Source organism: Dunckerocampus dactyliophorus, chromosome 6, assembly GCF_027744805.1.
Source record: "Dunckerocampus dactyliophorus isolate RoL2022-P2 chromosome 6, RoL_Ddac_1.1, whole genome shotgun sequence".
Lineage (NCBI taxonomy): Eukaryota > Metazoa > Chordata > Actinopteri > Syngnathiformes > Syngnathidae > Dunckerocampus > Dunckerocampus dactyliophorus.
In genome coordinates, this window is record NC_072824.1 from 8,423,786 (window position 1) to 8,438,648 (window position 14,863).

General features: G+C 40.4%; 1 protein-coding gene across 2 annotated transcripts in view; it reads right to left on the minus strand.

Moving 5' to 3' along the window:
- Window positions 1-6,678: 6,678 nt before the first annotated feature.
- Window positions 6,679-14,863, minus strand: part of hhip (hedgehog interacting protein) — a 48,908-nt gene continuing 40,723 nt past the window's right edge. For both annotated transcript variants that reach the window (XM_054778592.1, XM_054778594.1), the window contains exons 12-13: window positions 8,663-8,811; window positions 6,679-8,262 (exon numbers count right to left, since the gene is read on the minus strand). In XM_054778592.1, coding sequence (XP_054634567.1) covers window positions 8,066-8,262; window positions 8,663-8,811 — 346 coding nt within the window. In that variant the 3' untranslated portion in view covers window positions 6,679-8,065. The remainder of the gene's footprint in view (window positions 8,263-8,662; window positions 8,812-14,863) is intronic.

The following is a 14,863-nucleotide window of genomic DNA, read 5'->3' on the forward strand; positions in this document are numbered from 1 at the left end:
CTCCCAGAACAACACCAGCATCATTAAATTTGCGGATGACACTACAGTCATCGGACTGATCACTGGTGGTGTTGAAACATCATACAGAAGAGAGGTGGCGGACCTCATAGCTTGGTGTCGTGATAACAATCTCCTTCTCAATACAGATAAGACTAAAGAGATGATCATCGACCCAAGAACAAGGGAAAAGGAGCCGCATAGACCCCAGTTTATTGGTGAGACTGAGGTGGAGAGGGTGAAAACCTTCAAGTTCCTTGGCACACACATCAGCGAGGACCTCACCTGGTCTCACAACACCCAACAAATTCTGAAGAAATCCCAAAGGAGACTGTACTTCCTGAGAAGACTGAGGAAATTTGGCATGTCCACCACAATCCTGAGTTGCTTCTACAGATGCACTATCGAAAGTGTCCTTACCGCCTCCATCACTGTTTGGTACGGTAACTGTACAACACGTGATAGGAAGGCACTCCAGCGGGTGATCAAGACCTCACAGAACATTGTTGGGGCAGCCCTCCCCTCACTGCAAGACATTTATAAAACTAGAGTACTACGCAGAACACACAACCTCATCAAGGACAGCACACATCCACAACACTCATTATTCACACTCCTACCGTCAGGCAGACGCTACAGGAGCTTGAAGTCCAGGACCACAAGGCTGGCAAACAGCTTTTACCCACAGGCCATCAGGCTCCTCAACGAAGCACTCGCACACACCGCACGCAACACACGCACACACTCATAGCACTTTATTTATTTATTTATTTATTTATTTATATCTGTATTAATGTCTCTTCTGTTGTTGTTGCTTAATTTATTGGTATTTATGTTTATGTGTTTGTTTCTTATGTTCTTATTCTTTCTTGTGTTTTCTTTCTTTTCTTGGGAGAATGAACAGAATAAGATTTTCATTGCATGGTATAACTGCTGTTTTACCATGCACATGACAATAAAACTCTCTTGAATCTTGAATCTAATCTAATCAATGGAACCACTTGACTTCATAATATTTATATAAAACCGCAAACTTTTCACTTATTAGTCGGAGCCGGGAAGTGAGAATGTTAGACTGTTAGCATCTTTGTGCGTTAGCATGTTAGTCCTTGACCCATGATTGATAGTGGAATGTCTGATAAGTCCTAAAACTTTTTACCGCATTTTTTACTGTATGTCTGGAATGTCGCACATAACTTTTGACTTTGAAGCGCTGTAGTAAAACACGCATTTTCTTTACCTCCTGTAGGTGGAATCCCCATGTGACCCAATCCTTTTGTGTATATATTGTGTCGTGTACATGGTTGGTAACTGGTTGAAGTCACTGCAATGCAACATGGCGGCCCCCCCAGAGTCGCAATATCCATCCATCCATCCATCCATCCATCCATCCATCCATCCATCCATCCATCCATCCATCCATCCATCCATCATCATCTTCTGCTTATCCGAGGTCGGGCCGTGGGGACTGTAGCCTAATCAGGGAAGCTCAGACTTCTCTTTCTGCTACTTTACTCCTGGCAGATCCCTAGGTGTTCCCAGGCCAGTTGAGAGACATAGTCTCTCCAACGCCTCTCCTACCGGTCGGACGTGCTCTGAACACCTCTTCCATTAGGCATCTTGAGCAGATGCCCGAGTCACCAATATTTCTGTAAATATCTCGCAGCAAACGTATTAGCGCTGGGAAGAGGTGAGCGTGTTAGCAGTTTAGCATGTTAGTCCTTGACCCATTACGATGGAACCTCAAAAGATAAGTTGTACAATCTTGGAATTTGACCGCAAAACAGCCGCGCAAAACATTTTACTTGCAACGAAGACGTGTTTTGCTTTTTCTTCGGGTTTTGAGCATTACTCCATCCGAAAAGAAGGAGCCGCCTCAACTACAGGTGTTAAAAGCAGAATATACCATCTGCTGGGGCTTTGAAGCTAGGCTAGCCGTTCAGGGTTTCTTTGTCTATTTCTGCTCGATGTTTATTCCCGCCTGTGGCTCGGCATTGGCTGCAGTGCCGCTGGGTTTTCTCAAACTACGGTGTGGGCCGAGGGTCAAACATGACGTGTGCACGTTATTGCTCGTCAAAAAAATTGTGGCGTTAACGAGAATGTCCATTAAGTCATTATTATCGCTTAGAATTGACAGCCCTAAAAACACCATAATATAATACATTTTTATTGTATGTTCCTACAGGTTTGTAGCTGCCGTGCTACTACTGAAAAAGCATCAAAATCACATATTGTTCCTTTCAGTATAAATTTATATTGTTAGACATATACGTTAATATCAACCCACGTTTACTGAATTTTATTTTATTTTTGATGTCATTATGTTATTTTAATATGCACTATTTTTATTTAAAATGGTCTCACATTATAGTATAGAGCTCTCAAATGTAATATTTAATTATTATACTTCAATATTTATTGTTATTATTTGTAATAATTTTAAAAAATGAATATGAATATGCATTTTAATGACTCACAAATGGGAACAGAGGCTTGTATAAAAAAAAAAAAAAAAAGGTGCAGGTATCATATACAGTATGTCACCCCCGGTCAGTCTTACCTGTAACTCTCTCAACTGTCTGCAGGTGTACGAGTGTAAGTGTAGGTGTGGGTGTGTGTGTGTGTGTGTGTGTGTGTGTGTGGGTGGGGGGGCGCGTCTCAGCACGCCATCTCACGACAGATTGAGTCTCAGTGGGAACCTTAATTGCATCATTTCATGGACACGGAGTCAGTGCCGAAGTAAACAAGCTCTGAATGGGAGACACGTGTGGAGACAGAAAGGTTCAAATCTGCAAACGGAAAAGAAGATTTAAGTTGATTTGACGGCGAATCAGCAGCAAACCTCCATCTTCGTCATCGTACCGCATCGCTGAGTAAACACACGAGGTCACGCTTCGCAATGATAGGGCTCGTGAGACAATCCGTAGACAAGCAACCTCGATATTTGTTGTTGCAGGCGTTCAAACAAAGGCGGTCATAGTTTGACACAAGCTGCACGTTTTTTATGACATCATCAGGTCATCTTGTCTACTAATGTTAGGTACCTTAGTAACAGGATTATACAAAAACGGCACAATTACATTTGACATACAAATGCTGATTGGCAAGCGTTTGTCATGAAAGGCACAACCAGTTAATAGCAGAAACAAAAAAGCAAAAAATACATTTTAAGGATGAAAGAGCACACAATGAACGGCACTGCTGAGAGAACGCAAGGGAAGGTAGAAAGACGATTGGCTGAGAGGCAGAGGGGAGGAAGGCGGGGCCAAAGAGGACAGAACTGAATCTAATAAATGGTAAGTCAATACAGAAAAACATCAACACATTTAAAATGTAGACTTCCTTAGACGTTTGTGGCCCAAACGCATCATATTTAATAGAATATAATGATGATTTATTCTGGGTTACAAGGCAGAGCTTGTTTTTGAAAATAAATCAATAAATATTATGAAGGCCCAAACCAGCATAAGTTTGGGAGTTAGTGTGTGTATGTCAGTACGCTGTATGCATAACTGTAAATCGACTAAGTTTTGACATAATATTGTGCTTAACTTTTGAATGATTTCCAACTAAATTCTAAAAAGGAACATCTGAGAAAATAAAGTATTATATCAAGTGTGAGTAGAATTCAGTGTGATTTCATACAGAAATGCATGCATGCTATTTAGTAGAAAAATGATCATATTCTGTGAAAAAGAAAAAGCTTGTTTTTGTCCGAAAACATATGAATAATACATTTCTAGTTAAATATTTCGTCACTCCCTATTTTTTTCAGTCTGTCACTTTATGTGGAATGTACTGTACTGTGCTCTAATAAAGACTGACTAATTGCTTTAAAATTCTGGCTAAATATTTGTGGCTCACGTACGTCTTTTTTGACAGTATGTCCTACATGGCCCTGTGTGAAAAACTGATTGCCCCCTAAACCTAATAACTGGTTGGGCCACCCTTAGCAGCAACAACTGCAAACAAGCGTTTGTGATAACTTGCAATGAGTCTCTTACAGCGCTGTGGAGGAATTTTGGCCCACTCATCTTTGCAGAATTGTTGTCATTCAGCCACATTGGAGGGTTTTCCAGCATGAAGCACCTTTTTAAGGTCATTTCACAGCATCTCAATAGGATTCAGGTCAGGACTTTGACTAGGCCACTCCAAAGTCTTCTTTTTGTTTTTCTTCAGCCATTCAGAGGTGGACTTGCTGGTGTGTTTTGGATCATTGTCCTGCTGCAGAACCGAAGTTGGTTTCAGCTTGAGGTCACCAACAGCTGGCCGGACATTCTCCTTCAAGATTTTTTTGGTAGACAGCAGAATTCATGGTTCCATTTATTATAGCAAGTCTTGTAGGTCCTGAAGCAGCAAAACAGCCCCAGACCATCACACTACCACCACCATATTTTACTCTTGGTATGATGTTCTTTTTCTGAAATGCGCTGTTACTTTTACACTCTTTCCAAAAAGTTCAACTTTTGTCTCGTCAGACCACAGACTCTTTCCCCAAATGTCTCGGGGATCATCAAGATGTTTTCTGGAAAAATTCATCCAAGCCTTAATGTTCTTTTTGTTCATGAGTGGTTTCGTCTTGGAACCGTTTTTGCCAAGTGTCTTTCTTATGTCATTAACACTGACCTTAACTGAGGCAAGTGAGGCCTGCAGTTCTTTGGACGTTGTTGTGGGGTCTTTTGTGACCTCTTGGATGAGAAGTCACTGTGCTCTTGGGGTCATTTTGGACTAAAATTTCAATTTATTTGATGATCTGAAACATTTAAGTGTGACAAAAAAAAAATCATGAAGGGGGCAAACACTTTTTCACACCACGAAAAGTAGTTTCTATATACTGTATACACCACTGTATAGTTCTAAAAACCTCCAAACTGCTTTAAAATTCAGGCAAAATGTTGGTGGCTCACAAATTATATATATATTTTTAGCACCACATATGCACTCTGTATTTTGTTTCTGGGAAACAGTGAAATGTGGCTTGCATAATATAGTACTAACATTTTTCTATGCTTTCCTACTAAATTTTAATTGCGGATTTAAAGTACAATGCAAAACTCGCAAAGCGCAGACCTCCAACAGGCTACTTCTTAGTTCATTAACCATTTTAAATCAACGTATCAGCACCTTTATCTGGAATTCCAGCTAAATATGTCAAATTGCACAAAGTTTTGTGGACATCTGCATTTTTTTTGTAAGCCTGCCAACTTAAGCACCTCAAAAAGGCCAATAAAACAAACGTGCGTGTCTATTTTACAGCACAGCACGATGGTCTCTGTCCATGACCCTATAAGTATTGCTGGTGCGGTCTCTCTCGCTAGCGTGTATACAATATTACTGCTTGCGCTTCCAGCCATCTGAGTCCTGCAAATATTTGGTATACAGCCTCGTCATGTTTATTCAGAGTACTAGGTTACACTGTTTGGGAAAGATAGCCAGACGAAGGCCCCTTTGGGAACAAAACACAGAATGATTCCAAATGAAAAGTAATGATTCATGCAACAGATAGTGTATAAAGTTTACATCATATAACACGATTGGGCAGTTCCACTTGATGCAATTTGGACTGGATGTGAATACTGACAACTCGGTGTTGCATTACTCCAAATAATGTAGTGTGTGTGTGTGTGTGTGTGTGTGTGTGTGTGTGTGTGTGATGGAGGGAGCGTGAGGGAGTGTGGTGGGTGGTCTGTACTCACTATCATTAAACAAGCCAAAACCTCATTGGTATTTTGAGAAGGAAATTAATATGGCCATCATGCGTGTGTGTGGCTGCATGCGTTGAAGTGCTTGTGTACTTCCGAAAATGGGGGGGTGGGGTGGAAAGTGTAGTGGAAAACGATCAGCCAGCACTCTTTTCCATTTAAGTATGTTTATTAGCATCCTTTCCAACATGGCTGGAGGGGAAAATACATCATTATGATCATTAAAAATGAACAATCGAGGAAAGGTAAATCATTTATACTTACCAAAATATTTATTTGGATTTGCTTAAACTGGAGCTTCCAATAATAGTAGAGAATATAAAAATAACAGTAACACACTGTGCCTCATTTAAATGTCGTCCACTTGAATAAACAAATGCCACACCTCAAATAGACACCTCCTTTTTTTGTCTCAGGGTAAAAAAAGGGGTGGGGTAGTGCTGTGATTTTGTTTGCACAAATACTTAAAAAATAATAATAATAAATGAAATTCCTTACTCATAAATTACGTATTAGGTGGTTATGGGAAAATGTATTGAAAATATAAAAATACATTTGCAAAAATACTGAAACAATAGTATTATAAATAAAAAATACCTCATGAACATCATACCCCAGATCATTTTTTTCAAATACATGGATTTATTAAGTGGATTTGGATGATACAAAAAACAAACCAACAAAAAAAAGAATAAATGCCTTCGCCTTATTATTAATTAGATGTGAGGAAAAACATATTGTAAAAAACATTGTCCAAATACAAATGCAATGAATGGGTAATAAATACATTTAAAGAGAAATAAAGGCTTACCCCTTATAGATGCCTCTTCCTCTCTGCAGTTGAGTAAGTACACTTACTATGAGGAAATACAGTATACTTACCTTTCAAAAGCTCTGCCACTGCAAGCTTTGCATTTGTAAAATCTGTCGGGTTCTTGCCTTATGTTGGACGTTTGATGAAAATCAGAACAGACAAATATTTGAGACATGCTATAAATTTTAATAGACATATTGATATTTCTGAAGAGAAAGAACATTACCCGCTAAGTTTTATTTACAATACAATGAATACAAAAATGGTCACATACAGTACAATGACAGAGAACTTAAATAATTATCTCATTTGTGTAACTACTTAAATAATGAAAAATGGTTATTCTATTCACACCATGCCGTCTCAGCAGCTACAATGCAACGTTCACATTAAGTGCTAACAAAAAAAAAAACATATATACCTTCCATTATAATTCCATTTTTGACTCGTTCAGACCAGGTAGACTTGATTTATGTCAGCAAAAACACGAGCGAGGTGAACAACAAATACATCTTAGAATAAAAAACAAACAAACGTGGAACTATAGCAAATCACAGCCATACTTCAATAGTGGAGTCGGCACTTTAAAAGGTGAAGCTGTTTGTGATGTGGATCCAGATGATCGCAGTCGCATTAGACGGTAACAAACGGATGCAAACTTGCTCCTTTTCAAACATACCTCCAAGAGACAGGTCCGGTGGTTCCACTGGTTTCGGCCTGTGAATCGAGGGTATTGTCCAAAAACGACAGTGACGGCGGTAATGACGCCAACATGTTGGGGAAGCGTTTAAGAACAGAATATGGAGATGCATGTGTGTTAAGTACAAGAACATGAAATGACACAAAAAGCTTTAGTGTAAAACGGCTTCCTATAAACATCACTCTCTCCCATATATTATTACACTTACAAAAATAAACCCTCCTCTATCATAACAATAATGCTATACTTTTTAACTTTTTATTCTTTTTTAATTTTTTTTAGCAATGCTAAGTAGTACTTAGTAAGCTCTATGGGGAATATACGTCCAGGCCAGGCTACCTCCTCTTCCCTTTTGCGGTTTGGAGTTTCAGTGTGTGACTTGCCGTGATGGGAAGTTTGTTAGAACCGGAACTGTGCAAAAGTGACGTGTCGGTGTGAGTCCATGCAGGTCGTAAGAGTCAGGTTTCTTCTATGTCCAACAGTCTGCAGTTGTAGCGAGAAACGCTCTGGTCTACTAAAGTCATGATGACATCACCGTCATCGCCATGTATAGTCTCCAGGTTTGAAAACATGGCTGCTCCTCTGTGGCGTTTTTGTTTTTTTATTGTCCAGAGTGCAGAAAGAGACCAGAAATGTCAAATCATGTGGCTCTGAGGACTGTTCTGGTTCTGGAGCCCGCAAGTAGCTTATCGAGGCCAATGACGACACTTGAAGTCTGGTGATGTGGATGAAAGGCAGCTGTGATGGGTGATCCTGTGTTTTTGCACGTGTGTGGGCCAAATTAAGGAGACCTCGTTCGAGTCTGCTGGTGTTGCTAGGTAGATTTGTGTCTGGGTTTGAAAGTGGTCACGTCTATACGATGTAGCTGGTCAGGTCGAGGAGGTACGAGGTCATGTCGATGATGTGGTCCAGTATGCCGTCTTTCTCCTGGTCGTTGGGCATGCCCCGCTCGCTCTTCTCGCACTGTCCGCCCGAGTACCCGCTCTTGCACAGGCACTTGTTGGGCTCCATGCACACGCCACCGTTGCGGCAGGCCGGTTCGCATTTGGCTGGAGACAAAGACAAAACAAAGGTGGCAATGTTATGGTCAAGGTTCTTGTGCCAACATAGAAGATAGTTTGAAGATAGAAGATGGAAGGAATATTGCCTATTTGTATTGAGGCTTTTGGACCCGTACTACGACAATATTGACATTTGTTTGTCACATCGTGCAACCGTTTGTCCATTCACGTACACACAAAATTTGAGAAGCAAAAATAAATAAACAAATGTCCCCCCAGGGGAGCCCGCTCCACTATTTCAGAAGACTTGGTATAGAGAAACATTAGCTGTACAAAACACGTGTCCTGTAGATAGTAGTGATGTCTGCTGTCTGAGTTCTGAAATAAAAAGGTGTTTATTGGCATAGAAGATGTCAAAAAAACAAAAGAAGCCCCAAAAGACCCTCACCGATGCGGCAGAAGGGCCCTTCCCAGCCGGGGCTGCAGCAGCACTTGCCGGTGGGAGTGCAGTGTCCATTCTTGCAGTGCCGGGAACAAGCTGTCATCAGCAGCTCTGGAGGTTCCACCTGACGCTGGCACTCCTTGGGGGCCAGGGGCCTGGAACAGTGGAAGAGGGGAGGAAAAAGTCAATTTGTGCGTGTGTGTGTGTGTGTGTTGTGTTGTGTGTGTGGGAGGAACACTATCGACAGAACATTTTTAAGTTGCTTTTAGGAGTACAGTCGTCCCTCCTTTATTGGTTCCAGACCCGACTGCGATAAGTGAATTTCCACAAAGTAGGATTCAATATTAATGAATGGGATATTTTCATAGTTAGAGCATAGAAAACCTGTTAATGACTTTCTAAATACAGTTTTTAGCATTCTTAGAGCCCTCTAGACATGAAATAACACCCCTATAGTCACCTTTATAGTAATCGTTAGTATTGACAGTGTACTTCCTGGTGGCTATTGTCTCATCAATATAATGAGACCAGTGAAGAATACTACTCTACTGCCGCTGTTTGTGGTTAGGAGAGACTCACGATGCACTTCAATCGCTTTATTAACAATCATTCACACAGGAGCTGCTGTCGGCCAGTCTCTACACTGCTAACCAGCTGCTAGCACTCAACTAACAGTCCACGCTTCATATCACGTCTTTTGAATGCCTTATACTGCACAGTTTTCCCTGGCTAGCATGCGGTTGGAACATCATTAGCTCACTTTATCGTGTTTTTTCAAAAATGTATTAATTAATAAACAATTGTTGTTTCGTGGTTGACTATGGCCTATTATTAGTCAAAAATAATGAAAGACAAGTTATATGTAGTCTTTTTGTCACTTGGCGTCAGTAATGTTATGCTGATGAGACATGACCTTGTATTACATGACCTTCACACTGCATGGAGTCAGCCAGGGCATGTCCGACATTATACAGTGAAAAAAACTTCTCCTCCCATTGAAGTGTTAAGTTTTTGTCTTTTTACTTACTTTGTCTTCTCCACGCCATACGAAGCACTTTCTTAAGTTTAGAATAAGTAAATTGGAGGGGCTAACTAGCTCAGTAGCTTGTTATGCTTGCGGCGGCTATCTCTCATGTCCCTGCAATGATCCCGTAGCCTGCACAATGTGGTGTAAAAAAAGAATAATAGGAGTGTAAAGGTGGCTATCGGGGTATTATTTCATGTCTACAGGGCTCTAATTATGGTAAAAACTAGGGATGAGCGAGTACACCACTATCTGTATCTGTTCACCCATCTAAATGATCAGTATCCGTATCTGTACTTGGAGTGGGTGGGGCATAAACCAGAAGTGTGCGTGTTTTGAAATGGGTGGGGCATAAATAAGTACATTATTTTAAGCCTGAAATTGACACGGATTGATCAGAAGTTGCTACATTTTTTGTTTATTGTTCAGCTATATGTGTACTTTGTGTGGGTGTAAGTGATCAGTAAGACTTTACTATTCCATTATTTTTTAATTATCTGTGCCAAGTTGGTGATTCATGCAAACATCCAGTGAAGGCAAACGGAAATAATCTGTCGGCCTTGTTCACTATAGCTTTCTCAAAAGTACCGCATTCAGTACTACGAGCAGAGTTTTACAATTGACTTTATTTCACCAGCCAAATTAGACGCAAATTAGTGACCGACGCAGCACAAGCCTTTTATAGCTCTGTCTTGTGAAATGCACCACGTACATAAAAAAACAAGTTTAACAAGTAACTTTAGATATGAGCTGAGCTGAGCAAAACCTAAAAAAAACCTGTCCGAAGTAGAGCCAGTGACCAACGCGACACGAGCCGTTTTCAACTCTGTTTTCTCAAATGCACCGTATACTCCTCTCTGTAGGCTGTAGGGCGTGTCTACAGAGGGGAGGTCGCTGTGTGTGACTGGCCAATCACAGAGTGTGAAGAGTGAATACATTAGTAGTTACCCAATTAGGATTTTCCTTCATCATGTTCACGGATAATGACGAGCTTTACTCGTTTCATGCTCGTACTCGGCAAAAATGAATGATCCATAATGGATACTCGTCTAAAACGAGTATCCGGATCATCCATAGTAAAAAAACATATTTAGAAAGTCATAAACAGGTTTTCTTTGCTCTAACTACACATATATTCAGTTTATTAATGTTAAATCCTACTTAGAAGGAAATGTACTTATCACGGTCGGAACCAATTAACCACAATAAATGAGGGACCACTGCATTGCCATATGCATGCATGTGTGTTTTTATCATCTCTTGCCTCCAAATGGAGGAAGAGGTTGAAATTGAATGAACGTGTGAGATCTCGAATCAGTCATACAGTCGCTTGTTCTCTCTGGAGGGAGGTTGGGTCTGGAACCAATTAACCGTGATAAATGAGGGACGACTGTAATTGTGTTTTCTTGTTTTAGCTATTTTTATGCTTGGAAATGCTTAATGTAGGTCATGAATACGTACAATTTTCTTTTATTTTTTTTTTACTAATAATAGACAATATTCAACCACAAAACAGCAATCATTTATTAATTCTTGAAACACAACAATAGAGTGAGGGTGCACTGCTCGAACCGCAATGTGGTGAGGGATGACTGTATTGCAATACGCAGCGATGATGCAGAATCAGGAGTTCAGAACATTTGCACAGATTCTCACAGCCCATTACAATAATACTAAAGAAATCCGGATTGATCTAGAAGGCTATCAGTGTGTGTAGACACATCATATATAATAGTATTTTCAGTGCATTTTCCCTTTGCCGAACTAGTAAAGCGTATTATTGTACGAGAACTTCAGTACGTTGTGGTTGCAAAGTTGGCGACGGGTGTATTGTGTTTGATTGGCTGGATGGCCTCCGTCTTTTAGACACGCTACGTTACATGAGCCTGAGGAGAATTTTGTCTCTTTCAGCAGGATGCACCACCCACAGAGCGACAACAACAACAACGCACCAGTTTCAGGTTTCGTGAAAATGCGTAATGATTTTTTGGGGGGAAGAAAATACCCCCCTCCCTTCACATGAAATCACACAAAAAGCAATGAGCGGGTCGATCAAACACTTGCATGGCAATTCCACACATTTGCTTGGAGAGGTGCTGTAGGAAATACGCAGCATCTTGTTTAATACTGATGTTATATTATATATATAACGAACTGTGATCGGCTTGACAGGGTCATCTTTATGAACTATATGAAATATAACCTTGTATCAGTGTTCTAAAATGTCACTTGTATCATCCAAAGCTGCGCCATTCTGAAATCCTACTACAGCATAATAAAAAAAAGCATTAAAAGCAAGCGGCTTCAGTTATAAACCAGGCGACCACACATCCAACTTCACAGCAGCACGTGGTTAAAAGCCTCGGTTAAAAAAAAAAAGCGCAGGGACATGTTGTGATCATTCCGTATTAAGACAAAACACTAAGACACGCACATCAGCAAAATAATTATTCCCTATCACGCGCTCGTACAAATCTGGAAGTAATATGGCAAAGTGCATAATCACGTTCAAATGTGAAACGTTTGTCAGCGCCTGCCTGCTTGCCACACACGTTTGTCTGTGTGTGTGACATGAAGAAGAAGATTCATTGTTGTAAAAGGCTAATGAGGCAACGCTGGGTGGAGGTGGGTGGGGATGGGGCGGCAACACGAATACCCAGGAATGGTAACTGGACTCCTGTGTACTGACACTGGTATCAGGAGGCCAGCACGGTGACGTCAGGGTGTGTGAGAGTATATGAATTGTGGTGAGTAATGTCCGCAAGAACAGGCTTCATCAATCACCGCTGTGGAGGGCGGGGGCGAGGGGGTGGGTGTGCAAGCAAATGGTCACTCTGCAGCAGTCGACGCTAAAAGTCAAGATAGGATTTAAGACCTTACGACCAGATAGATCCTGCTGTAGATTAAAGCTGGCGCCAGCGTTTATTTTAATTTACCTAAAGCACTTAAAAAAAAAATAAAATCACCAAAAGAATTCGGTAGACTCTCTTTTTGTGTGCTAATGCTTGCATTTATTTGACAAGAAATGTTCTGGAAGATGAACTAACAAGGGCAGTGATAATACGAAGTTTTGGGACAAAATACCAATATATTGCATCCTTATTCCTAGCAGTACTGTGTACAGTACAATATATTTCTGTGGTATTTCCCTTGATGTACTGTCAACACTGCATAACCAACAATGAAGACATGTTTTATTGTGTGTTTTTTATTGTGTGTGTGTTTTTTCTTTTTTTACGATTCAACAACTGCTGTGCAACTCACTGCTCTGTTCATTTTGTTTGGACAAAATGTCATAACACCGTCAAGCATGGGGCGGATCGTCATGACTTTGTCCTCATAAGTACTGATGAACTTGGATAATAAAAGCAATGTGTTGATGTGATAATAAAAAGATTCTATTTTTTTAACCAAGTGGCTAAATTTGAAGAAATCTTTGAATAGGGATGTCTTCTCCTGCCGCTTTTATATGTACATGTTCTGCAGCGCAAGTCTGCTTAAATAAACCCGACTTGTCATTCGTGTTGTGTTTTTGAGTAGGACTTGTGGTGAACATTTTTTTCCTGAACTGAATATACTGTATACAATAAACTACTGGACGGTTACTATTACGGATGATATATGGTTTATCAATAAACCCCAGTTATGGTGTAATTTCAAAATTATCATATTAACTGCATTTATTGTTATACCGCAGTTAGTGTCTGTGAGCCAGACACACAATTAAAAGTTGCTAGCCAACAGCACAACAAACGTCAGACATACTGTTCGTGTGTTGCGTTGCTACCTCATTTATTTTTACTATAACAAAACAAACCAAATGCAAACCAAATGACAGCAATCAAGTTACTTTGTGTCTACAAAAAGTGGAAAAGCACCAATCTACATTTTTTCACTTTCGAGCCGACCTCGATACAGGAATTTGGATATCTGCTGATACTGATACAATTCCGATACCAGAGCTCTGTTTGCTTTAAAATGCAACCACGCCAAAAGAATGTCAGCAAATGCAAATATCAACAAACGTAAACGCCTTCGCAAGCGCTCATCCTGACGCATTCACAGCTTCATAGGCAGTTGGAAAACACAGAACTGTAAACATCACACATAATTTCCTGGTCGCTACTTTATCATTATTGTTGATTTTTTAAGAGGCTGTAATAAACTCCTTTGTACAGGCCAGTATGATGTTGAAGTCAAAGTTTTGTGTTGTGTAGATGTCCGACTGTTGTGTGGTTGTGAACATGCCAGGTGGAATGCTTGTGTGTGTGCGTGCGTAGGTGTGTGCGGCACGAGTGGAGACGATGGCTGCAGTGCATGTGTGGAGACAGCTATGTTTGCTTATTCTCTTTTGGCTTCGTTTGCTGATATTCTTGTAGCTAAGTTTGCTGACAACATTAAAGCACAGACGTGGCTCCTGGACAGAAAATCTATACAGGTGGTATTATTTATATATTTTTAATTTTTTTTTAAATTTAGATTTAACTGGAATTTGTGCACACCTGGAAGTAAGAAACTCCATATCCAGCCACTGCACTGTCAGACCTGGCAAGCTAAGAGGGCTAACATCACACGTCCATAAAAATAGTGAAGCTTATGTCCTTATTTCCATCTATCAGTGTCTGCAGGAACGTGGCGATCATGTCATATTTAGCTGGCAAACATACATCCAAAAACTAGCGGTGGCTCAGAAGTACAAACCGTGGCTCTAAGTGGTTTACTCGCCGACAAAAGCCGCTATCTTCAACAACAGCTTTCTTTAGCAGCGCAGAACAAAACACCGTTGTAACGATGCTGGCGTTTCAGGTGACTGACAGGGTAAGGAAGTCCCACAGGATCAACGCAATGATTGTTTACAAGTGAGCTCAAGGGAGTTGTGCAGCAAGGATCGCTTGATTTGCTCATCTTAGCCCAGTAACAGACGCCACAGTACGGGTAATCTCGCCTCATTGGATAGTTAAAAAAAAAAAATTATCGGTAATCTGAGCTATTTTTAATGTATAGGATTTATCGATATGTCATAATTCCTCATATCATCTCAATCAATAATTATCGGTCCGCTAATTATCGTGTCACCCTAGTAGTTATTAAGAAAATGTAATAAGAGCAAGGTGTATTGTATGAAATTATGTCATTTCTCTATGCTTGTGGTGGAAGAAGACTGTTTCTATGCGGATTTTCTT